Raw genomic sequence first — 27842 nt, forward strand, 5'->3', positions numbered from 1 at the left:
AAGATGGGGTAAAAAAGGTAACAGGCGATTGGCTAAAATTTTGGAAACAGCTTCAAATCAACATTAATCAAGGAGATAGGGCGAAAACTACTACAGAGATCTAAGTTTTTGTCGGGTTTAGGGATGACCGCAATATGCGCGGACAAAGCCTGCGGGGCAAACGGAACACCCTGCGCGATTGCATTAAAGCACGAAACCATATGAGGGCCCAGAACAGAGAGAAATTTCTTATAATATAAAATGGTAAAACCATCCGGACCAGGGCTCTTGCCAGCGGGAGAAGACTTCACAACCTCGGCTACCTCAGCCAAGGAAAACGGTTGGTCAAGGAGAGCTCTGGCCTCGGGCGGTAGAGTAGTGGAAATAAATTCAGATAAATAAGCCGCAGTGGCCGCTTCCGACTCAGAGGCAAATTATACAAGGAGGCATAGTACCGTCTGAAACAGTCGGCAATGTCCTCCGAACGAAAGCGAAGACGGCCAGCAGAGTCTCTAATACGCGGAACATAAGTTTGAGCCCGCTTCGCCCGCAGCGCCCGAGCCAGGAGCCTGCCAGGTTTGTCACCAAATTCGTAAAACTGACGCCGTACCAGAAGATAATTACGCCTAGTCCTATCATCCAGAAGCGCCGCCAATCTCGTACGCAATGCAGAGAGCTCCACCTGGGCGGAGGGGAGGAGGGTCAGCTTATGGCGGGCCTCCAGACGCGCAATTTGCTGCGTAAGGTTTAAAATAGTTGCCACCCGGGACCGTTTAACTGAAGCACCTAACTTGATCAGATGACCTCGCAAAACTGCCTTATGGGCTTCCCATAGAATCGGCTTCGAAACGTCCGGGGTGGCATTCTCCGCGAAATATTGGTTAATATGAGAAGTCAATTGGGAAATGTGGTGAGGGTCGCTCAACAAATTCTCGTTGAGGCGCCAATGCCAAGAAGTCCTAGGGAGACCAGAGAGGGCGAGCTTCAGAAAAATCGGGGCGTGGTCACTAATCGTTGCCACACCGATGCTAGCCGAACGCAGGACCGACAAATGAAAGTGAGACAGGAAAAAAGCGTCAATACGCGAATATTTACAGTGGCTAGGGGAAAAGTAGGTGTAATCCCGCACCGTAGGATGGAGGGCCCTCCATACATCAACCAGCTGGTTCAAGCGCAAATGGTGGGATACTTTACGGATCATAGAAAAGGGGATATGGGAACTCCCAGAGGAAGTATCCATTATAGGGTCCAAAACCATATTAAAATCTCCCCCCAAGATGGTGATACCCTCCTGGAAATCAGCCAATTTAGATAGGGTCGAGACAACAAAGCGGGCTTGGTTACTATTAGGGGCATATATATTCGCCAAGGTGACTTTATGAGAGCCCACAAAGCCCTTAACAAACACAGCTCGCCCCTCGTCATCTTTCCACGTCGCAGAGGGACGAAAGCGGATACACTTATGTATGAGGATAGCTACCCCTTTGGTTTTAGAGGAAGGGGAGCTGGACAGAAAGGAGTGGGTAAAGTGCCTATTTAAAAGAGGAAATTCCCTGTTAGTAGAAAAATGCGTTTCCTGCACGAAGGCGATATGCGTCTTAAAGGAGTGAAAAAACATTAAGAGTTTAGAACGCTGTTGAGGTTTATTAAGGCCCCTAATATTCAAGGAGACCAAGTTAAGAGACTGAGGAGCCATACAAAATAAGTAGAGAGCACCAAAAAGAGTACAACCTGTACCCGGGACCCTTGGGACATGCAAAAAACATAAGAAAACAAAACATAAACCAAACTGTGTGAAATGTGTGTAAGGTGTGGTGCGATGCAAGGGAAAACATCCCTAGTAATATTGCTGTAGCAATATGAAGGGTGAGCACGGGGACTGCAAGCAGGCCCAAATCAACTGTCCACCTACGGACAGGAAAGCTCTGGGGGGGGGTGCCAAAAAGAGCACAAAGGAAAGGACCGTATCGGTCACAAGGAACAAAGGTGGCGGGAGCCAAACCAAACGTCCCCGTCTACGGGACAGGAGCTAAATTAAATGAACCGCTCAGAGGAAGGGAGACCTAAGAGCTATAGCGTCCACTGACGGTCGCCAAAGGCAATAAGCGCTCAGCAGGTAAGTATTGCAATATATATGAAAGTAAAAGGCAAAAAAGGTGAGTAAAAAGAAACAAACAAAGTGAAGTGCAGCAGAGAAATCACAAGGCCATGAGACAGCAAACCCCACATAGAACAAGGGACCTGACAATGGCAAAAATACGGAGACTGCAGAGTCACGGCGCAGCGGACAACAATAGTGTAATGTGGTGTACGAGGGACGGCGTGTGCATAGCGAAGAACCGGAACGAAACGGGCCGGCGCGAAAGAAAAAGAACTGAAAAAACAAAACAAAAATGCCGAAGTCCGAAAAGTCCGAAGAATAGCGTCCAAAGTTCTTCACCCGGAGGGGCGAACAGGAGCACAAACACCAATGCCCGCAACTCCACCAACTCACCACCCGAACCGGCGAAAAATCTTAGTCAAGGGAGACCGCCAGCCAAGACGCAGGAACCAACGAGGGACGGAACGTCGCGAGCGGGGCCAATCCATCAGGCATCTCCCTCAGGCTGTGGCGCGGCAGACGCGGCCCGCCGAGACCTCTTCCTACGCTGCACCGGAGCCGTCCAGGACATAGCAGGGTTGGTGAGTTGTTTCGGAACCTCCAGAGAGAGTTCCCAATCCGGAAGGCGAATGGCTGGAAGGTCAAGGTGAGTAAGGAAGTCCTCCAAATCGCCGTGGTGCCTAAGGGTAAAGACATCCTTGTCCTTACGAGCAATAAGGACGAACGGGAAACCCCACTGGTAGGGGATACCCGCCTCCCGAAGCGCGGCAGTAACGGGTTTGAGGGCCCGGCGTTTCTGAAGGGTGATCGGGGACAAGTCCTGGAAAATCTTGACCTGTTCCCCCTCGTAATCCAAGTCGCCCGAGAGGCGACATGCCTTGAGCACAGCCTCCTTGATGGAATAGTCATGTAGACAGCAGACCACGTCCCTCGGTGGAGCCGAGGGAGGGCCTCTCGGACGAAGCGCCCGATGGGCTCGATCAAACTTTATCGGGGTATCGTCGGGCTGTTGAAGGAGCCGATTAAACAGGGTCTGTAGCGTCATACGGACATCATCGACCAACACTGATTCGGGTAGGCCCCGGACGCGCAAGTTGTTACGACGTCCCCTGTTATCCAGGTCTTCAAGCTGTCTGCGTAGGGCAAGGAAAAGTTCAGAGTGATCCCGGTGCATCGCGGATAAAGCATCCACCGTTTCACAGGTCTTAGCATGGTCCTCCTCCAGCGTTGCAACCCGATCACCAATATGCTGAACGTCTTGCTTAATCGCCGTAAGATCAGCACGAACTCCCTGCAAGGCCTGGTCCAGGGCGGCGTCAATCACGGAGACCAGATCTGCCTTCGTGGGAAGCTGCTTCAAAGCGTCCTGCCAGGTAAGTGACACCGCCGGAGGATCCGAAAGCGAGGTATCCTGGTCGAGCAAGGCGTCGTCAGAGCACTCGCTCGCGCGGCTTGATGGAGACGGCGCCATCTTGGACACATGGCCGCGAGTCTCGGAGTCTTGAGAGCCCCGAAAGAAGTGGCGTACCGACGACGCCGGCGGTCTCTCCCGAGTGCCAGGGGCTTTAGGGGTACCGGCAGAGCGATTCGACTTCCCCATGATCGCGGGAGCGTAAAAAAAGGCTAATAGTCCCGAGACGGTAGACGGAGCTGCGAACTTATGCAGCCATCTTGGTTCAGCGCCGGCCCCGCCCCCAGGTTGCACATTTTAAACAATTAAAACAAAGTCACACTGTGTGTAAGCCTACTCCCTTTCAGTCATTGAAATGTACGCTCCTACACACAGTCCCTTCCACTTCATCAAGGAGCGCCAAAACGGCTTGCAATGGCACCAAAGTGTCTTGTTTTAGCAGCGGCTACACGTGGCAAAGGAATGACAAATCCTACTGAAATTTCTGCAATTTTCGTTAAAAAAAATAAGTTTGTACGAATCCGAATGCACAAGTATAGTCTCAACCCAAAGGGTTCATATATGAAGCATTTAGTAAAATGTCTGCCACAGAAGCACTTATTGACTGCCTTTAAGCTAGAGGTAGTTTCATGCAAAGAATAAAGTCTTTATTAGTTAGGTAGGAGTGTCAGTTATATAATGATCCATAACACATGTGGCTGAACACACGCTAATCATCCATCTCACTTCACAAAAAGTCTATAGAAAGAGCAGTAAAATTACCTGGTTCTGGTGTAAATGCAGAACTCAGTTCTTCATCTCAGTGTCAACTGCCCACTGTACCGCCTCACCAGCCCCACCATTATTCTAACCGCCAAAACAAAATTCCTGAAAGGGTCCGCACATTGGATTTTTTAAAGCGCAAGACTTTAAAAAAAAAAAAGTATAAAATCCACTTTAATTGCATTATGTATTTCAGTAATCATTTGTTTTATATTATGTTTCGGTTTATTTGTACATACAAACTTTATGTATTTATACCCACATTTATTTTTAAATAAATATGTTTTTAAGTGTATTTAAACTGTTTTTTATTAAAAAATACATTTAAAATAACAAATATATTTTGTAACTCTTGGATTAATCATTGCTGGCTTTACTGACATTATTGCTTGTTTTTTGACAATGAGATGAGAATTATGCAGGGCTGGCTCAGCCCTCCAAGAGAAAGTCACTGGAGTGGGCCCTTCATAGCACATATAGAAAATATCCCGAAACAATAGGCCAAAAAACTTTTGACCTAGGCCTAAGGGGTACAGATTCTGGACATGAATTCACAGGAGGAGGGAGAGGATAATCTGCATGTGATAAAGGGTGATGTTACACTGATATTTACACTGACGGGACAGATATTTACATCAACATGGGCAGGAAGACATTGACATGGTGGCATCTGCCACAAAGCTGAGTTGTATCCTAATCAAGGAACTGATCTGCTCCCCCACACTGTATTCAGCATATTGTAAGGAAATGATGTCATGGCAAAGTACCATGCACACTGCGTCTCTCAATATTTCAAATGGCCAAGAGACACTTTTTTGTAACCTGGTGTGGACAGAGCTGTAGCTAGGATGCAGGGCGTAACTTGACCTTGCGTTATATTGATGTATAGATTGTGATCTATTCATGTAATTGAGTAATAGCGTCAAAAGAATAATGTATTTTATTTGCATAAACTGATTTTCTGCTGTTTATTTGTACATACAGTTAGGACTGTTAATCTCTCTGTCTATTGACACATTTGGCAATTGCCAAAACTCAATTTTACTTCTGTCCAACTTTTTACCATAACTTTTATTGATCTATATAAATAAAATACAGCTTACTCTCATCAGACTCAAGACGTAAACTTTTGACAGATAATAGAAAAGCCCAAACATGAACCCTGAAGAATAAATACGGTAGTACTTAGGAGGGCCACCATAAGGACATTTCTGATTAAAGTAGCCATGCCAAGGAAAAGCTGTCAGCCTCATCAAATGTGAGTATAACCCTGCTTGAACATTGAAGATTCAAAGGGTATACCCAGGTTACACAGTATTACAATGCTAGTCTTTTCACCCAGTGTGGGCAGGTGGTGAATTTTGAATTAATTTTCATGTGTTAGCCAGCCAAATATTGGGGTTTACATGTTAGGAGGGAAGCTTGTGAGTAAGGACTTGAATCCATGAGTTGGTTGAGGAAATAGGGGCTACTGTATAGCACGTACGGTATTTTCTCCCTATATATCCTACTTAAAGTTAATTACCATACTGTATTGCTATTTTGATTTCACCGCACTAGTATCGACATAAGAGTATATTACCTTTAGGCTAAGGCCTTTCCCTTTCACCAAATAATATTTATCTGTCTAAGTTAGGACTTCTCCTACTAGAAGATCAAAATAAAAACCTAATAGATAAGCTATAGGTATAGGTTTTGAAATCTACTATGGTGGTTCACACCAGAGATCCATAAAGTGTCCATGGCAATGTTTATGAAGGTCCATTAAACATCATTAAGCTTTTCACCACAGACCCCGGTAAATGTCCACCATGGACAATGATTTTTTACTGTTTTCATAATTCTTTTTTCTGTACTGTATTAAACAACAATTGTAATAAATAATAGGCACACATGTATTGGTAAAAGTACAGGAGCGCTGGTGCAGTTCTATGGTGTCTGCTGTATCGGGACCGAAGGGGTTATAGAGTTTCCTGCGCCGCTGACAAGGGCTGGCTATGCCGCGGTGCGTCGCTAGGGGGAGTCAGCGGGATTGCTGTCTGTGTACACAGCATACACACACAGGCTGGGACAGGAAGAGGTGGTGGTGCGTTAGCTTTGGTGTGTGTGTGTGTGACTCTCGGGAGTAGAAGTGATCAGCAGGGTCACAGCATGGCAGCCAAGGTAAGAGCTCCTGGGGTGTGATCAGTCGGAATCTTGGGTGGGTTGTGGGGGATTCCAGATCTCTTTATATGGTGTAGTTCCTGGGCCAGGAATGGGCCACACAGGGGAAGGAGGGAGAGGGTAGTCTGCGTGGGATCAAGGGGGGTGTGGATATATTTAGGGAAAGAGCTAGACAGACCCGGTGCTAGTCACAGAAAACGAAAACTAGGTAGAAAAGGCACATCGTTAGGGTTAGGTTTATTCTGAGATGTGTATTTTAAGAAAGGGGAAGTGTTATGTGGCCACTCAAGACAAGTGATGTGTGAGTGATGTTGAGAGGTGGGGTATAAGAAAACAGAGAGAGTGACTTTCTTCATAGTGACAGTCCAAGCACAGATGGGATGTTAAAGGTACTGACCGATCTATGATCAGTAGTGCTGGCTTTGAGTGACAAGCCCAGAGAGGTCTATATAGGGAACACATGCGAGGGTGACAGGGTGTATATGAGACTGTCAGATCCTGAAGGAGCAAATTAGAGAACTAGAAGTTGTATGAGAAGAGGGCAGTCCTGTACCCTGCAAGTAAAATGAATGGGTATAGGGACTTGCAAGCCCCCCCAGTCTCTCCCTCAGCACCCATAGCCTTATTGCACTCTGCATGTACCCCACTAGGGCTATTGGGCTGGTTCTCCAGCAAGCCAGGCCCAGGGTCACACGGCTGTCAGCGAGCACAACAAGTGGGTGGGACTAGCTATAGGGGCAAAGATCACATGAGCTTTTACTTGTACAAAGAAATTGATGTTAGTCATCTGTAATGCCTCAGCTGCAGCAGGAATCCACCTACCCAAATGTGTAGCCATTGTGTCACATTTTAGGATGCCACAAACAGTGGTATAGCAACATTTTTGAGATCACGTCATCATATAACATTTTTTTCTTTTTACTGTACTAAGCAATTTCCTAATATCACAGACATCTGTCACATCTCATGTCACAATATTTCTGATATATGTACTTTTGACACATGAATACACGTCATCTATTAGCCATTGTTTATTCCTGATAAATTCTTTATCGGTGGTTTCAGGAAGAGAGGAATACAAAGCAATTGAATTTCAGACGTTAGCTGCTCAGCCTTCCGGCTTGCTCTTATAGGAAACAGTCTCATAATTTACTGAAAAATATCTTTTGGAGCCAGTACTTCTGCATGGAAAGAATGTCACATTTTCCTACTTTGGTCTATGAAACGAGCTTTCATGCAGTATGCTGTGTGTTGTCCTACTTGTGGTGGCAAGTCACCCGCTGAATATGTATGTATTATTTTTTGTTGTTATTATTATTATTTTACATCACCTGGAGGGTGTGGTGGTTGAGCTGGAGGTGGATCTCACTGTTCTATTAGGATAATAATGAGGTGGAGTTTTTGGGAGCAGGTAAGGAACAAGCTAAGAAAGGGTTTGGTTTTATCCAGCTACACATGTGACACTTACAAGGACATTTAAAGGTGCAGCTTATTTGTACACAGAGTTTAAACCTATCATCATTTTGATGATTTACTATTCACATACCTGAACTGTAGACAGGTTTTTTTTCCTGGACCTATATGACTACTAAAACCATTATTCATTCTAGAATTTATATAATCAAGAATATGTTATGTTTACAAATTGCAAGATATTATTCAGGTTATTAAAGTATGGAGTAAACTAACTTGTCTAAAAAGTGCTGGCATTCCAAGTGAGGGTTAAAATATATTTAATGTTTTGCCTTGCTGTCCACAGTTTTGTTTACATTGAAGTTTATTTTAGAAATACATTCAATTTGTCTTGAATTTGTCTTTGTCTTTTGTCTCTAAAGTAGAGAGAAACAGAGACCTTGTAGGAAGATGTAAAGGCAGAAAGGCAAGGTCATGGGACACTATACATACATGTATGTATGTATATATATATATATATATATATATATATATATATATATACGGTATATATACCGTATATATATATATAGATATATATACGGTATATATACCGTATATATATATATAGATATATTGTATGTATGTATAGTGTCCCATGACCTTGAATAATTAGAATAAAAGATTGATGGAAATGTTTCCATTATTGGTTAGAGGAGTATGTCAATAGAGAACAGGATGGCTAACAATAAAGTCTGAGAAAGAAAACTCCATCCTGCAGAATTGCGGAGAAATGGTGGATATTGGTAAGGGTGAGGGTAGCAAATAGGAAGTTTATTTGGGGCAGTGAAAATAGCCAGAGATGTATGTAGACCTAAGATGAGGCAAAGGAATGACAGTAGATACCGAAGTGATACTTTGTCAGGCTCCAAGGCCTGCTCTACGAAGCTCCCTACCTGCTGTTCCTCCTGCAGCCGCTGCTTGCCACGAGGCCGCTCCATCGCGGGGTAGGCTGTGTCCCCGGCCTCCAGTTCCTCCTGCCTCTTACTTTTAACATAAATCACTTATCTTATAAGCCATTTTCTTGATAGATGTCTTAGTAAATAGTTTTTCTGTATTTGAATGCTGAGCTTACTAGCTGCCTTTGCTCTGCTCAGACCCTATTCCTTCTGGGATTATCCTACAGTATTTGACTTCCTGGCACCCGAATTTGACATTGTTTACTGGACTTTGTGTCTCTCTCTTCTATCCTGACACGGCTCGTGTCCTGTTGTTGTACCTTGCCGGCTGTCCTGATCCTTGTACGCCTCCCGGACTTCTCTTAAGCTTTTGGCCTTTAATCTTTGGACCGCAAATACCTTGGCCTCCTACTTCTCCACCCTGCTCTACGCTCCCAGCATGTCCCATCACACTTATATTAATAAGAAAAATTTGGAACTCTTGTCCGGATAACCTGTGTGAGGAACAGATACGGCTCCCTTAAAACAGAAATGCCCTGTGTTAGGTCAGGCCTAATGTTGTGCAGCAATTTATGCAGCGTAGTAAGTTTAAGGGTACTGAACAGGTTGAACGACTGAGAAGGATGCAGCATGATGCATTCAAAACATAATTTCATTCGCAAGAGGTAAACAAAACATTTTAGTGGTCCTCCTACAAGGGGAACTGGCATAATCCCTCCATAACATGTTTAGGTCAGAGAGGCAAAATTATTTTAAAAGTCATCGATAGCTCCCTTAAGTGCTATTGCCAAAAATAAATCTCCTGACTAAGGTTATTTTCAAGCGTGTATTTTCATGTTAATGGCTGTAGTTTAGTTTCTCAACTTTTACAACCCAGATATGTGTGTAGACGATCATGTCGCGTAATGTTTCTTCCTAGACTCAGCAATACTTTGAAAGAAAGAATCACTGCACAGTGTTGAGTCATATTTTTTGTCTTGCCTTTTTTCAATTGTCACATAAACATTGTGTGATGGAGCGTCTATTCATCTGCAGTTCACCTGTTGGGCAAGCTAATAGCCCTTGTTTGCACTTTAAACTTAAACTGTGCTTAATATTTTGAACTGAAATGTTTAATTGCTGCTAACCTCTTGGTGTGATGTATTAATTTATTGTATATGCCTGGAAGTTTTTTCCCCCCCCACTATCATGTTAGCGCTCCATCCTTTGCTCCTTTTTGTTTGATGAGTGCTCCAAACATGAGCAACAAAAGCAAGTACACCAGTAAAAAAATTGTAATGACAGAGTACTGTACTGACTACTCCAAAAAGCATCGTGTTGGGGATTGCAGTAATTGTAGAGGTACAAGATGCCTAAACGTGTACAGCAATGGGAGCTGAGATGGCATCTGCCAAAAAATAGGATGTGCTAGCACAGGAATTAGAGGAGATGAAGGAAACCACATCCCGTGTGGCCAAAATGGCCATATTGGGAAAACAGCCGTATCGATCTTAAAACAATATAATCCCACTTTTACTAAGACTGAGACTGTAAAGTTCATGCACCGTAAAGTTGAAACCTTAGACTCGTGGTCTAGACTAAAAAATGTTTGCCTGCAGGGTGCCTGTAGACCCAGATGGTCTGATCAGTTATATAGATGGACTGCTTTGCTACTTGAAGCCACAGACTTAAGATTGTTTGTTGCCTATGAAAGAGGCATGTATGGCTCAAGAATAATAAACACAAGTGAGCAATTTGATCCCAAGACTAAAAGCTACAGAATTTGAAGGGAGTCAACCTTCCTTTGTATAAAGATCCTGTCTTCTGGCATTTTGTAAAGATCAAATGCAGAGCTTGAGGATTTGGATATAGGTGATGGGTCAATAATGGTCTTATAGTACACAAAGCAAGTACCGTATTTCCCCATGTATAAGACGCTCCCATGTATAAAACGCACCTTAATTTTGGGGCACGAAAATTACACTTCTATCATGCTCAGGTTCCAGGATGAGTGTGATGTTAGCTGTGCTGGAATCTGGGTATGCCTGGGCATGATAGGAGTGTTATTGCTAAGGAAGCTCACACACACACACTCACTCGCTCTCTCTTTCTCTCTTCCCTTTGCAGGTTTCAAGTTTGTAGTGTTGCTTGAGTGTAACTTGCATAACTTCTAAAATATGTAACAAACCGTGCGTGTTTTTAAGAACATACTTATTAATGTATACATGCATGCTTCGTGTCTAGGTTAACTTTAGACCCTATTACCTTGACTTTCTAAAGAGGAACTGCTTTACTTGAGATAAAAATATTAACCGAGTCCAGCAATAAAGTCAATATTTAAAATGTTGACTTCTCTTGACTTCTTGCCTTTATGTAAATGCTCGGACAATTGCCTCATCCCTCAGTGGAGATTGCATTGGGAGTCCTACTGTCGGTCTCAGTAGGAAGATGTTTAGCATGTTCCATATACACCTTAATATAGTGATAAATAGAAAAAAAAAGTATGTTTTAAAATAAGTTAAAGGATTTTAGAGGTACATTACAGCCCATTAATGAGTGTTAGTTTAAAATTAATGCTCTCCCTGTATGTTTGTTCTGTCTCCTTGCTCTTTGCCTTTCAGCAGATGAGTTCAACTGAACACATCTCCTGCTTAGCAGTGCGCACCCGTGACTATACATTGCCAGTCAGCTCTAACGCTGGCTCTCTCTTGAATCACTGGAACAGCGTGACAATTCTCTCACGTAAACAAGAGAACAATAACTGGGAAATTTGTTTTTCATTAGGACTTAAATAAAAAAAAATCACATATAGTTATGAATTGTACATTTCTTCTTTAAGACATAATGGAGAACTACCTACACATTTTGTTATCCTTGGACTAGTAAATAATTAATCTAGTTTTCTTGTTTTGTTTGTAAAGGCTTTACATTGCTTGAGAGTTTCTTTTGGGTTAAATGCAAATCAGGCCCAACTGATTAAGCTCAGATTTAGTGAATCTGTTAAAATGTTTCAAAGAGGACTTAAGGCCTAAAGTATCCAATTACCAGTATTGTTCCTTTGGTTGCTATGGTATTAGGATGACTTTGAAATTTTGCACCAAAATTGCAAATTGTACATAACTCCCACCAGCTCCATTTTGCAACTCTTTATATATGTATTATTGTTTTTACCTATACATTTTATGTATACATATATATATAATCAAAGGCTAAATGGAGGTGGATGGAATTAATAAACCATTGAATAACAAATTATCACTTGAAGCCACAGGCTCAGATGAGCTGGGAAATCAAAGTAGAGGACTGCATCTGGATGCGGGTCCCATGGGACCCGTCTTTTGGGTGTTGCAGGCGGGAGCGGGAGGTCAGACGATGTACCTGCGGGTCCCAGTTATCCCACATACTCCCGGAAGGCTGCCTTCACGTTGCTCGCACACAGCATCTCTTCTCTTGTTCCGCCCAGGTAAGGGGGTTGGCGGGATTGGACACATATGCTTGCAGGAGTGGGCGGGATTGGACACACATGCTTGCAGGAGCAGGCGGGATTGGACACATATGTTGCGGGAGTAGAACACACACACATGTTGCGGGAACGGGTGGTAATGGTCAGAAATTCAGTGGGAGCAGGATTAAAAAAACAATCCCGCACTCTAAATCAAAGCCTTATTCTAAGTGTGCATAAACCAGGGCTCAATTTAAAAACCTTTATTGGTGCCTGGGCTTTGTAGGGTTGCCATCGTGAATCTGGTACCCTTTTCTTTTCTGCAGGGGCGCAGTGTATCAGGTGCGGTGAGGCTCCCAGCAGGGTCACTTAATGCACGGCACGTCCCTCACTGCTTCCCCACTGAAAAGCATAGGGTGCCGGAGTCACGATGACAGAAGATAGGAAGCCAAAATAAAGACGCAGAGGCTCAGCACTCAAATGGTAAGGTGAGCTTATTTCACAGGCAACATTTCAACACACAGGTCTTTCTCAAGCTTGTGTCAGTTAGAGTCAGTGTACATATACTGTAGGGTCAGAGTCAGGATATGTCTGTCAGTGTCTTGGCAGACCAGCACAGCCACCCTGAGCCTTTGATCGCTCCCACGGAGTGATTCTGTAGGTTGAAAACGCGATTGCCGGCAAACCAGCAATTGCGTTTTCAGCTGCCACAGTCAGCTTCAGGGAAAGGGGGTTGTGTGTTGATTGGGTCCCCAAGTGGGGACCTGACACAACATCCCCTGCTGCCTGATCGCTCCATGAAAGCGACAGTACAGCATTAACCCCTTCAATGTCGCGATCGACATTTTAAGGGTTAATACCCGTTTTGTACCGTCCGCAGACCAGCAACGGCAAAAACGAGCCCCCACAAGCACTCTGATCACTCCTACAGGAGTGATCAGAGAGACTCCTCCCACCAGACTACAGTCTACTGTCTGTGTCCCAGCCGCCAGAGGCAGCTTCAGGGACAGGGGGAGAGGGTTCTTCAGTCTCCACATGAGTGTGGAGACCAGCCCCAACCCTCCCCTGCTGCCTGATCGCTCCATGAGCGACAGTGCAGCGTTAACCCCTTCAATGCCAAAATCCGTGGCATTGCAGGGGTTAACATTTGTCCCTCAAAAAAATAATTAAAAAACCAGTCCAGGGTGCTTCCAGGTCAAATGCTGTGCGTTTAGTAAGTGGGCTGATAATGATCAGATCACTCCTGACGAACTGTTAGTTTAAAACAAATCCTGGCTCCTAACTTTTTTAGCTGTAGCCTAGATTCACAACAAATTTGTCGAGCTCTGCATTAGCATGAGTGTGTATGTCAGCATATATGGTGTGTGTGTGGTGTTAGCATGTGTATGCATGAATGTAGAAAAGTATTGTGTGTGTTACTGTAAGGTGTTAGTGAGCATAAGATGTTAGTTTGCATATGTCTATTACTGTATGGTGTTAGAGCAGGGCTTGACCCTGGGCACCAGGAAAATAAAAACATGATTGGGAAAAAAAAAGCTGTCTCCTAACTTTTTTGGCTTCTAGAGCCAAACCAAACTTATCGACCCCTGGCCTACTTTGTAATAGCTCTGATAGCACTAAAAAGAGGAAGTCATTCACCTCCTTCTCATTGAATAGATTCACACGGACATTGTATATTAGAAAGTTAAATTTACGAAGCATCTGTATTCTCACTTTCTATGCTGTAACTTTACAGAAACATGGAACGGGACGTTAGATAAGAACCATTTGGCCCATCTAGTCTGTCCAACTTTAACTTGTATCCAGGCCTAGACTAGTCTGCTGGCTGAGAGCACTTAATGCTGCCTAGTGATAATGCTCGACAGTACCCTGCCTGAGTGTGAAAATGTGGCCGCTGACCTCAAAGTCCCAGACCCTGCCACAAAGTTTGGAGCCAGATATGCCACTCTGCCTCCAGAAATGCCTTATACCCCCTATATGTCACTATGTCCCATGATATGCCTGTAGATTTCTGTACACAGATTCCTCGTGGATGCATATTATCCCCAGTATTTGAGGTGCATGATTATGCAGCAGTGTCCTAAATGTGGCCAATGTTAGGTTCTGTAGTACTTTAAAAAGTATCTGGTTACATTTAAAAAATAATATGCCTTATTCTATAGTAACTATAGGCTACCTGGGACCCTAAACTGTGCCTTTAGCATCTATTTTACTTACTAGTTATATACAGTATACTAGAAAAGTCGCTAAACCAAAAATATATTTTATAAAGTACTTGTTGGATTGTGAAGGGTATGTGGTTTTAAAATAGAACAATTATTTCAATGTTGTAACTTCTAATGCATTCCGATCAACCAGTGTATACAAGTGAAACAGAATAATCATGTTTATTACTTTAAATTGTGCCATTTTCAAAATCATTTATATAATGTACCACATTTGTGTTGATTACATGCTGAGACCCAGACATTATGACCCAATAATTGTTACTTCCACTGTCTGCAGTTGTATAAGCCCCTACATTCTTGTTCTAGTTATTTCAGCATTATCCCATTTGAATTAGAAAAATCTGGAATTATATTTGCTCAGTAGTTTCTTTTCTGTAGTACACAAACTATTGTGTAACTCGGCACATGACTATCTATGCTCATAAAAAATCTGTCTTATGAAATACCATTTAATAAAATTTGGAAGAAAAACAGCAGGATAGTGCTGTTATCCTTCTTTAACCCTTCCAGTAAAGAGCACATATTTTTTCCCATCGAAGGCTTGGGTCAGTATTTTGTAGTTTTGCTATTGTTAGACATAGGCAGAGGATGACTGGCACCTTTGGGCCCAGGGGCTCCTTACTCACTGGACATGTACACTGGCACACACATGTACACACACTTACGCACTCTTGCTAACACACATACACATGCTTACACATACTTCCACTAACATACACTTACTCATGCTCACTAACACACACTGACACACTCGTGCTAACACGCTCCCTCTTACACATACACATTCATGCTAACGCACATACACATCAATTTACCCCCCCCTTACCAACTCCCTCCCTCCTTCTCTCGCGCTACTTGCACATTGTGTGAACAGCCACACTTTTAGCGTGGGGTACATGACCCTTCTGCGTTCCTGACTTCCAGTGCTGGTCCAAAATTGTTCACAAAGGGCCAGTTTGACGTTGACCGGTCTGTCCCTGGATTTAGGAGACACATTTATAAACATCTTAAATTCTACATAAGGAAACATATATTTAAGTCAACCTATTCATAGTTACCTTGTTATCGTTGGAGTCCTTTAAGGACCAATGCTGTTTATTTTTTCTGGACAAAACCATGTTAAGAACTCTTTCTGTCTTTTTTTAAGGAAGATTTCCTTCTCACAAGAGGTATATATTATTTTGTTTTTTCAGGACAGGGCTTTCGTTAGAAACATGTATAGATTGTTACAAATGGTTTGGAGGGCCAGAGAACTACCTACACTATTTTTAGGTTGTGAGTAACAAAGTTTTCTTATATATCCACTAGGGCTGCAACAACTAATCGATAAAATCGATAATAATCGATAATGAAATTCGTTGGCAACGAATTTCATTATCGATTAGTTGAATCGATTATTATCGATTATAAAATGAGGGTTTTTTCAGAGCAAACGCTCTGAAAAATCCCCCTCATTATATAATCCGTTTAGTCTGACTCACCGTCTCACAGCAGCAGCTCCTACTTACTCCCCCTCCCTGTAATCACTGTGACAACTGGCCCCGCCCCTTCCTTCTCCAGGCCAGAACCACATGGCTGTGACACTCATCTAACTGTAAGTATATGTGTGTGTGTATATATATATATATATAATGTGTATGTGTGTATATATATATATATATATGTGTATATAATGTGTATATATGTATGTAATATATATATATATATATATATATATATATATATAATTTGGGCTACTGAAAGTTAGGGGAGGTGGGGGTTAATTTAGGGGCAGTTATGGTTAGTGGGGTGTTTAGGGTTAATTTAGGGGCAGTTATGTTAATAGGGTGTTTAGGGTTAATTTAGGAGCAGCTGTGGTTAATGGGGTGTTTGGGGTTAATTTGAGGCAGTTGTGGTTAATGGTGTGTTTAGGGTTAATTTAGGGGATGCTGTGGTTAATGGGGTCTTTAGGGTTAATTTAGGGGATGCTGTGGTTAAGGGGGTGTTAAGGGTTAATTTAGGGGCAGTTATGGTTAATGGGGAGTTTAGGGTTAATTTAGGGGAATCTAAATCCTGGGGGCAGTGAAGTGACATATCTGGGGGTATAAGGCATATACAGTATATAAGGCATATGTGGGGAGGGCAGTGTGGCATGTCTGGGGAGGACGGAGTGGTGTATCAGGGTGTATAAGGCATATCTGGGGGTAGAGTGGCATATCTGGGGGTAGAGAAGTGGCATGTCTGGGAGGCAGGGTGGCAAGTCTGGGGAGGATGGAGTGGGGTATCAGGGGATATAAGGCGTATCAGGCACAGTGGCAGATGTGGGAGGCAGCGTGGAGTGGCAGATGTGGGAGGCAGCGTGGCATATGTGGGAGGCATTGTGGAGTGGCAGATGTGGGAGGCAGCATGGCGTGGCATATGTGGGGAGGGCAGGGTGGCATGTCTGGGGAGGATGGAGTGGTGTTTCAGGGGGTATAAGGCGTATCAGGCACAGTGGCATGTGGGGGGTAGAGTGGAGTGGCAGATGTGGGAGGCAGCGTGGAGTGGCATATGTGGGAGGCAGCGTGGAGTGGCAGATGTGGGAGACAGCGTGGAGTGGCAGATGTGGGAGGCAGCGTGGAGTGGCAGATGTGGGAGGCAGCGTGGTGTGGTATATGTGGGAGGCAGCGTGGAGTGCTGTGGTAGGCAGCGTGGCATATGTGGGGGGGCAGCATGGCATTTCTGGGAGGCAGCGTAGCAAGCCTGGGCTCAAATGTGCATATATTGGGGCTGGTTGGGAAATAAAGACAAGAAATGTATTATCAAAGTTTTTTTATTCTGCTGTTTGTATTTAACATCATTTGTTTAGTAAATTATACTAAATAAATGAAAAATTTACATTCATTTTTTTTATCCGATTAATCGATTAATCGAAAAAATAATCGGCCAACTAATCGATTATTAAAATAATCGTTAGTTGCAGCCCTAATATCCACTAGGAAAGGTTAGGGATGGAAAGGCCTGGAAAAAATACTGAACAACTGGGGGAGGGGGGAGATTTTTTCCAAAGCATTTTTTTCTGGAAAAAATTGGAGGAAAAAAACTGGAGCGTGGGATAGGTTATTTTACAATGATATATTATAAGTTTATGATATGATATTCAAGCTATGTAACATTGACCTTCATGAAAGATTCCTGAGACTTTATGTAAAGACAAGCAAATCCTGTAATACAAATACTGCAATTCTCAAACAAGCAATATGCATTTCTGCCTCTAGAGGCACTGCAGGGAAAAAGGTTTCAGTTTCTTTTGGTGTGGGCAGGCTCCATCTTGTTGGTATACAGAAGTTGATTGTTTCTGTCCTCACAGTTAGACCTTAATTGAGCTTAAAAAATAGGTTATCTTTTCTAACCTTTATCTAAATTATTCATATTATTGTTCTCCCTTATCACAGTGTAATGTTCACCTATAGTCTGAGTTTGGCTGGTAAATTAGTTCTTCTTTTCTTCCTCTCACTAAAATGGTGAGACCCACAACCTGTTCTCATATATACAGTACTTGAAATGACTAACATATAGAGGGCTTGTCCCATTTTTAACAAAACATAAAGTTTTAAAAACAAATTTAGTTTATTATTCACTGAATAAGCTGTACTTTTATCTACACTGCATTCCACGTTCCCAGCTTTTTTCCAATTTTCCAAAAATTTTCTTTTTTCTGGGGGTAGAAGATTTTGAGACACCTACTTTTTAGTTTTACATCTTATTTTTTAAGATTTATTAATGATTTTGTTTTTCAATAGCAAGGATGTCATACACTAACCAAAGCTTCCCACAGAGTAGACAACACAGGAAACAAGCATCCTAACTTCTAGCTCCACCTGACAGAGGGGTGAAAATGCTGCCTGACAAGCAATCAGACAGCCCATTCTCTTGTGGATCACACTCACTGCACAAGCGGGCAGGGTGGTGACATTCTCTCTTACTTGTGATACCGATCACAACCTGCAAACCAACGTGATCAAACGTGGCCTTACATAATATTCCATTACGTCCATTAATAGTCCATAATATGTCCATTCTTACGGGAAACAGTTGAATGCAATCGCTGGTGTTTACAGAGCGGAAGTGTGAGTCATGCAGAATTTACTAATCCTTGGCGAAATAAGACTTATGTAATTTAGTACACCTCTTGTGGTTTTGGCTATTTTTGGTCAGACATGTAGATACATTATATATGGAGTTAAATTCTTTGTTAAAATATTGTCTGAGAAACCAGGATGTAGTGAAAGCAAACTCAGAACAGGGGACAATGGATGGAAATATAATACAATTCACATGGTTATCCTTGAAAATACACTTACTTTTCTTTTTTCTGTCTCTACTTAAGACAGGGCTTGACAAATTTGTTGTGAATCTAGGCGCCAGCTAAAAAAGTTAGGAGCCAGGATTTATTTTTTTAAACTAACAGTTGGTTAGGAGTGATCTGATCATTATCAGCCCACTTACTAAACTCACAGCATTTGACCTGGAAGCACCCTGGACTTTCAGGTCAGTGCTGTTTTTTGTTGTTTTTTTATTTGTATTTTTTTATTTTTTTTTATATATATTTTTTTAACGCTTTCAATGCTGATGTTCCATTGGAGCACAGCATTGACTGATATTTAGTCCCCACAAGCTTGTGGGGACAAATGTTAACCCCTGCAATGCCACGAATGTGTTATACACAATTGTGGAATTGAAGGGGTTAACGCTGCACTGTCGCTCTCATGGAGCGATCAGGCAGCAGGGGGGTGTTGGGGCTGGCCTCCACACTCATGTGGAGACCAAAGAACTCTCTGCCCCTGTCCATGAAGCTGCCTCTGGCAGCTGGGAAGCAATTGCTGGCCCAAAGACCAGCCATTGCAGGGGGAGTCTCTTTGATGACTGCTGTAGGCTTCCATGCCTATAGGAATCATCAAAGGGCTTGTGGGGGCTCGTTTTTGTTGTTGCTGGTCTGCCTCTGAGTTGCCATGGCGACCTGGCGCCTGGGATTTGTCGAGCCCTGACTTAAGATATTGTTTTGTTTTTTTAAAGATCTGCTATTTTAGTTTAGCTAAACTAAAGTTTAGCTTTAAAAAATCACTGGTACACTTGAAATAAATCTACATGTGATGTTGGCAATTTTAGAAACACTTTTTTTTTTAGTTTTTAATATATTTGGAATAATGAATTTTCCATCTGTAGAATATGTGTGCCTTATGCTTACTTCTCTTTCGTCCCTATTATAACAGGATTTACCATTTTATTCATGTGGAGGATTTGTTTTCTACTTCATATAACAAAATAAAAGATGAACAGACTAGCTTAAAGTAAAAGGCAAAATAGACTCCAATATATGTTAAATATAATTTTGGGCACTGTACTCTATGCTGAAGCATAGCCTCGATATGTTAGTGACATGTTAGTGTTACTGTACCGTTAGCACTTGCAGATTTCAAAAGAGAAGGTCTTGTGGTAAACCTCATGTCCTCAGTAAGCCCAGCAGTAAACTTCCAGTGTTAAAACGGGTAATGTTTCTAAGCGAAACATCGAAAGTAGCAAAAATTGCTGGCCCTTTAAAATTGATTTCAGGTAACAGTTCCTCTGGGGCCATTGCCATTATTTAAAAGACATGATTACATAGGTTGGTTCCACCAAACATCTAATTAGTAGTATATGTTCATAATACCTTGGTTAATATGTGGCCCACACCTCAAAACATGTAATAAATTAGGTAGTAGAAGGGACAAATTAAGGTTCTTGTGCTGTAATACATAATAAGTAAGTTCCCCGTGACCACAAGATGCTGGATCCTGTTGGTTTTGTAGGAAGCCACAAAAGGCATTGCTTATCCCTAGATGGCATATTGCAGAGCATCTTACTCTCTGTCTGTGCATTTTATGTTGGGATTTACAACGTTCTTTAGCTAGGTAATCGCTGACATTGTTGATTACTTGAATAATCATTCTGTTAATCCTACATTGACAATTAAAAACTTTCATGTATCCTAACTGTTTCTCAAGGAAATCTTTTGTTGGCACTGCTTTTAGCATAGGTGCAATTAAAACAACCTACAGCTTCTCCTTTCTTTATATTCAGTGTAGTTATTGTAGTTATTTTGGAAAGAGATAGTTTACAATTTTACCGGATGGGATCTGAGGTCTGCATTATTTGAATGACTTATTGTCATGAGGATCTCCGCCTTCTCCTCACCCTCTCCAGGTTGGGAGGCAGACAAAAGATAAAGAGAAAAAAGACACATTTTTTATAACATAAAGATGAGGTTGTTTCTTTTATGATTTTATTGTGTAAAGAGTAATACACAGGTTTCTTTAGTGTATAAAACTGTGACATTTGTCTCAATTTTCTACTGAATCCAAGCAGTTTTTCCTGAGCAGCATTGTAATTTTTAAGAATGTCTGTTGGGATTGCCAGGTATCTGTACACGTGCGTGTACTCCTGGCAGTGCATGTACGTCAGCACTAAGTGCTTTTCCACACTTCCTGAGACGAGCAGTGCTCTGGCCTGCATATTGCTTACTTTGGTAAAATGTCTACAGACATTGAACTATGCACTATGCAAAACCATTCTCCCTTCATGCAAGAGCAATTCACCATGTGTTGACATTTTATTTCAATTTTGAGGCTTTTTTGTAAATTGTAGACCATTTTCTTGACAATTTTCTTAATATTCTGTAGCCAGTTAGTGTGATAATTACACAGAAGGGCAATGATTCAATAGCCACTGTGTTCACGATTATACTGGCATCTGCTGGGAATCGTGGTTTGTTTTGGTGACGTATATATTGCTTCATTGATGCCGCTTAAGTCATGTTGGTATTGCTTTGTTTTTAAATAATGCTACTTGATACAATAAATGAAAAGCAAGAAAACAGTATTGTATGTGTGCATGTTATTGTACATAATATATGCTGGTCGAGAGAAGGATCATATTTTTATTTGAACGCATAATGTTTTTTATGTACTAGGGATTGATCAATATAAAGTTACTTCCCGCAAATCTACATTAAAGGGACAGTCATTTCATTAATTCAGAGGTTAGTGACACAAACTAAGTTTGCTTCACTGCCCTTGTCCCTCGGTATCCTATGGAGCTTACATGCCATTCAACGTGCATGTCCCCTTGCATCAGGGTCCAACACAGTTCCTGTTGTTGATATGGAAGTCTTAGTGTGGGCAAGTGAAGGGCCACAGCAGCACCATGCTGGCCGTAGAGGGCTTGGAGAGCAGCGGTTTCACATAAATGCATCTAGGTAAAGAAATGGGACAGGTTTCTGACAGTTCTTGTATGGCCAGAATATGAACATTAAAACGGAAAAACAAAGGTTACTCACACAGTGCAGTTTCTGAGCTGCACTAAGATGGGCACTAAGTACCAAAATATATTATGAGTGGAAATGTTTCAAGTGGATCAGTGTTGAAGACACTAAATTTCTAAATTTCACACATCAGAGATGGAAACAACCATCCCAAAACTGATATCAAAGTCTGGTTGAGTGTATGGTTCTGGTAAGAGAGGAGTGCCAGCTTTCTGGTAGACAACATGGTGGTCTGTTTGGTATTTAAGGTAGTTGCAGGAGGCGTGTAATACCATTAATATAACAGATGCTATGTTGTGTTTCTTTCTTTTTCTGTTTGTAATATTAATTATCACGATTAATATACTTTTTGAATAAAAAGAAAACATGAGTGATTAAGTGTACAGATAAATGTGCAGTTTTAACTGTTTTCCCAGATTAATACACAGCCACTAAAATTCTATTAAGGTTGATTCATGATGCAGAAATTATCTTTGTTGTTTAACTTTGGAAAAAATGGCTAATGTAAAAACAAGGTTTTAATGCTGATTAACGAGATTTTCTTTTTACAGACTCTTACTAGGAATTTGTATCTAGGCTGATTAACAATGTAGATTATAAAATGTTGTTTGTACACATTAAATTAAGATAAGCATGAGAACATTTTCTGCATTTCATTTGCATCACATGAACTTTTCTTTTGAAAGGACATGACATGGTGCCAAACCATCACCCCAAATGAGTGGGGTATTAGTGGGGTATAACTTTTTTTATAATGTTTATTATAATGTTTCTGATAGTATAGTAACATCTTTGCTTTAACGCAGTACTGAGCTACACTGGTCCCGTAATGCAGCATGTTTCGGTTTTGAGCTGTGATCAGTGTAATCCTTCATAGTTCAAATAGCATAACTCCCAGCTAGGTTTACATGGTCATCATACACAGTAAAGGGATGCACAAAGATTTCGGGGATGGAATCAGGAATTTTTGGATGTAACAAGAGCCAGAGACAAACTTGACATAATTCACAGAATAAATCTATATATTTACCAGCAACACATTAATTGTACTGTACGACACTTGGTGTATCCATATTACCATGGATGCTGCATATTGCCATCCATTATGCAGATTATGATTTTAGCCACAACTGCCAGAAGAATTGTTCAGGAAACAAAGAAAAACCTACAGGTAACCTCAGGAGAAATACAGGCTTCTCTGGTAAAAAGACAGTGTGGTTGTTTCAAGGATCACCATATGATGATACTTGAACAAAAATGAGCTTCATGGTCGAGTTGCCAGAAAGAAGCCTTTACTGCTACAATGCCACAAAAAAAGCCCTGTTACAATATGCCCGACAACACCTTGACATGCCTCACAGCTTCTGCCACACTGCAATTTTGAGTGACGAGACCAAAATAGAGCTTTGTGGTCATTCAATTGCAAAACAAACTGAAATCTTTGAGGGGGAAAAACACCTATGCAACCAGGTTATTGTGAGTTGTTTTTTTTTTTCCCTCAAAGATTTCAGTTTGTTTTGCAATTGAATTGTTCATGTTATAGGTCACATTAAAGGTGGAAAAAGTTCTGCCATGATTTATCTTTGTCTCATTCTTTAACATCAAAAGAACCTGGAATTTTAACAGGGGTGTGTAGACTTTTTATATCCACTGTATGTTTGGAGAGGGGTCAACAAGGCGTATAGCGAAAAGATTACCATCACCAGTTTGAAGCATGGTGGTGGCTCACTGATGTTTTGGGAATGTGTGAGCTCTAAAGGAACTGGGAATCTTGAGAAAATTCATGACAAGATGAATGCAGCATGTTATCAGAAAATACTGGAAGACAATTTGCATTCTTCCGCAGAAAAGCTGCATCTGGGACGCTCTTGGACTTTCCAGCATGACAATGACCCTAAGCACAAGGCCAAGTTGACCCTCCAGAGGTGACAGCAGAAAAAGGTGAAGGTTCTAGAGGGGCCAGCACAGTCTCCTGACCTTAATATCATTGAGTCACTCTGGTGAGATCTCAAACATGTGGTTCATGCAAGCCAACCAAAGAGTTTACATGACCTAGAGGCATTTTGCCATGATGAATGGGCAGCTATACCACCTGGCAAGAATTTGGGCTCATAGACAACTAGTACATTATACTGCATGCTGTCATTGATGCTAAGGGTATGCAGACTTTTCTTTGTTGCCATGTTTTGTTTTATGATTGTGCCATTCTGTTAGAACCTAGAGAAATCAGTTTTGCCAGCTCACTCATGTTTTCTTTAAATATAGTACATAAATAACCAATTCTCCAAGGGTATGCAAACTTTTGAGGACAGCTCTTCCGCTCTCTTGCTCTCCTCACACGCTGCTTGCATCTGAGTGCTGGGAAATTACATCATACAGCTCAGACCCGGCATTCTGGAAATGAGACAGCATGCTATGCCCGGTCTGGGGGGTTGGGGGGCGAAAGCGATGTTGGCGTTAAGAGCTCCTTTGCCAAACCCTAGGAGCAAGGAAGCAATTTCTTGTTGCCATGCTTATTCTATTAAGTCTTTTTAAATACTGACTGTGTAATTAGAAGTTTAAAGAGTGTAACTTGTGTTGTATTGTTTATTTTCTTTGTTATTAACAAACTAAAAACTATATAGCATTTTTTACTTTGTCTTCAAAATATGGTTTGTTTTTATTTAGTCTTTTGCAAGATTTCACAAGAATAAAGCATTTCAATATTAATATAGGTTTACCAAGACTATAGTTTAAAAGGAAGGTACATTATTTTGTTTACACTGTTTTGTTTGTTACTACATATGATACAGTGAGAAGTTTTCAAGTACGTCGACTGCTTTGATGGTGTGGGCTAATTGTTTTGAGTCAAGCTTTTTCAACATGGCTGATGTTAATAATTGCTGATCTAAAATAATGTCTTGCTTGCGTGCATATGTTTCATTGTGTGCCTAACGTACTTTTATCTTTTTTTTTACTTTTAGGCTAGAGTTTTGTATGATTTTGTTGCTGAACCAGGAAATAATGAGCTGACAGTCAAAGAAGGGGACATTTTAACAATAACCAACAAGGTGGGCAAATGGCTATAGGAACAGGCCTTGATGATTTATATGCATGCAAATATATATAATCTCTTTATACCTATGGTAAACTTTACCTGACAGGGCAGAAAACAGATATGTTCCTTTGAATGGAATGCAAGACGTTTAGGGTTATGAGACGGAAGAGATAAGGGAAGTGAAGTAGGTTTCTTTAGCAAGAGTGAAAACAGAGTAGTAGGAATGTTCATCCATTTATAGCACGGGAAGTCACACTTAGAATGAGACTTCCACCAACTACATCCAGGAGTGCAGGAAAAACGTAAAAAGTGGGCAGGTTATTGTCGTGTGCCAGGGTATATATATGGGCATGGGCAATATTAGTACCCGGGTCTTCCGGGTCAAAGGTCACCAGGTATGTCATCGATGATGCGCGATCCAGCGTCTCACAAACAAAAATTAGGGAAATGGGGCATAGTATCAGACAAGACTTCTAACTCGCCAAAACATATAAATTCACTAAAAGGGGTTAAAAAATTGCACCTGATATGTATCATACGTAAAATGTATTTTATTCAATGAAATTAGCCGTTTTTATAAAAATAAATGAGTTACTGAATTATGCACTTTTGAGTTGCACTTATGTGTTATGTTATGGGCTCTACAACGCAGGGTCTTGAAATATGAAATGTTTAAGGTTATAAGTGAACGTTTTATTATGGGCTCTATAACACGGGTTCTTGAAATATGACGTGTTTAAGGTTATAAGTGACTTATTTGTGATTTCTTTCAGCAGTTTATGCAAACCTTGGTTACACACGTATCACAACGCTCAAATGTCAAGTACTAGAAATATTATAATGTGACTCAAGTACTTTCACCGACACTGGGTGTGTCCCTTGTTAGTTTTATCGTAAAGACTTCCCTCAAAACTACCTGTCCTGACCTTTTATCAGAGTATACATGTCATGTGTTTCCTCTGATTGAATATGTTTAGTCACCATTAGGTCATATACCTGTTATCTAATTTTAGACTATGTGACATCATTTATACACTCATAGAGATGGCTGCTGCTCAAGTCACAAGGTTGCAAGTTGAACATTCATTGATGTTTTGTACATGCGTACCAGCAAAGATAAACATACTGATGAGCAAGACAGGGTTTAGGGTACAATCAGTTAATTTGACTAGATGTCTCTTTTAATGCTTTCATTTATGCAGTAGCTTTGGTATTGAAGGAGATTCTGAAATATTCAAAATACTATTAGATTTTCACCTATTCAAACTACTGTATATTTACAAAATATATTTTGGATGTGTAATTGTGATATTACTATTTTCTCCTGCAGGATGTAGGTGGCGGATGGATAGAGGCAAAGAACCTTCAAGGTGAAAGAGGGCTTGTCCCTGTAGATTATATTGAGGTGAGAGAACAGAGTAAGGGTTTAAAATAAAAGCTAGAAACAGACGGGAACCATTCAGACTATCTAATCTGCCTTTTGTCTTGTTTGAAAAACCGCAAACTTTATTTGTTCTTTGATCTTGTGTTATATTAGGAATAGCCCTACGACTATCCTGTGTATGTTTAATTTCCCACACTGTATTAATCTCTACCAGTTCTGCTGGGAGGATGTTCCACTTATCTGCCAAACTTCCTTACATTGAATCTAAGCCTCTAGGTTTAGATTATGACCTCTTGTCCTAACATCTCTCATCCTTTGACACATACTTCCCTCTTGTACTTTGCTGTACTACACGTTTGTTATGTCACCTCTGTATTTTCTGTCCTTCAAACTGTACATCAGTCTTTCCTGATGACGTTATGGAGATTATGGCCTTTTGTGTTTAGTGGAGTGTGTATTTGAAGACTTTTAGAAATATTTCCTTTTCTTACAGTAAATCAGTATTTGAAATAAGTAGGGCTGCAACTAACGATTATTTTCATAATCGATTAGTTGGCCGATTATTTTGTCGATTAATCGATTAATCGGATAAAAAAAATTGAATGTAAATTTTTCATTTATTTAAAATAATTTAATAAACAAATGATGTTAAATACAAACAGCAGAATAAAAAAAACTTTGATAAAATGCACTTATTGTCTTTATTTCCAAACCAGCCCCCCCAATTTAAGCACATTTGAGCCGAGACATGCCACATATACCACTCCACGCTGCCTCCCACATATACCACTCCACGCTGCCTCCCACATATACCACTCCACGCTGCCTCCCACATATACCACTCCACGCTGCCTCCCACATATGCCACTCCACGCTGCCTCCAACATTTACCACTCCACGCTGCCTCCCACATATGCCACTCCACGCTGCCTCCCACATATACCACTCCACCCCCACATATGCCACTGTGCCTGATACGCCTTATACCTCCTGATACACCACTCCATCCTCCCCAGACATGCCACGCTGCCTCTCAGACATGCCACACTGCCCTCCCCACATATGGCACTCCACTCTACCCCCAGATATGCCACTGTGGCCCCAGAAATGCCTTATACACCCTGATACACCACTCCGTCCTCCCCAGACATGCCACACTGCCCTCCCCACATATGCCTTATACCCCCAGATATGTCACTCCGTCCTCCCCAGATATGCCTTATACCCCCCAGATATCTCATAGTCCCCTCATAGAGTCACAGACCCGTTCACAGCACACTGACGTCATACTTTTATAAATAAGTACTGGGTTAATCTTCACTGCCCCCAGGATTTAGATTCCCTTTAGTCTACCCCCTTTATCTCTAACTGCACCTTAAGTTAACTTTATTAAATTAACCCTCAGTCCTCATCATTAAATTAACCCCCCATTAACCACAGCATCCCCTAAATTAACCCTAAAGACCCTGTCAACCACAACAGCCCCTAAATTAACCCTAAACACACCATTAACCACAACTGCCTCAAATTAACCCCAAACACCCCATTAACCACAGCTGCTCCTAAATTAACCCTAAACACCCCATTAACCATAGCTGCCCCTAAATTAACCCTAAACACCCTATTAACCATAGCTGCCCCTAAACACCCCATTAACCATAACTGCCCCTAAATTAACCCTAAACAC

General features: G+C 41.5%; 1 protein-coding gene across 1 annotated transcript in view; it reads left to right on the forward strand.

Annotated features, from left to right (window-relative positions):
• The first annotated feature begins 6288 nt into the window (after positions 1–6288).
• SNX9 (sorting nexin 9) overlaps positions 6289–27842 on the forward strand; it is a 48383-nt gene continuing 26829 nt past the window's right edge. Inside the window, exons 1-3 of the mRNA XM_053460859.1 lie at positions 6289–6416; positions 24698–24784; positions 26102–26176. Of these exons, the coding sequence (XP_053316834.1) occupies positions 6405–6416; positions 24698–24784; positions 26102–26176 (174 nt within the window). The 5' untranslated portion in view covers positions 6289–6404. The remainder of the gene's footprint in view (positions 6417–24697; positions 24785–26101; positions 26177–27842) is intronic.

The sequence above is a fragment of the Spea bombifrons genome, chromosome 3, assembly GCF_027358695.1.
Source record: "Spea bombifrons isolate aSpeBom1 chromosome 3, aSpeBom1.2.pri, whole genome shotgun sequence".
Taxonomy (NCBI): Eukaryota; Metazoa; Chordata; class Amphibia; order Anura; family Pelobatidae; genus Spea; species Spea bombifrons.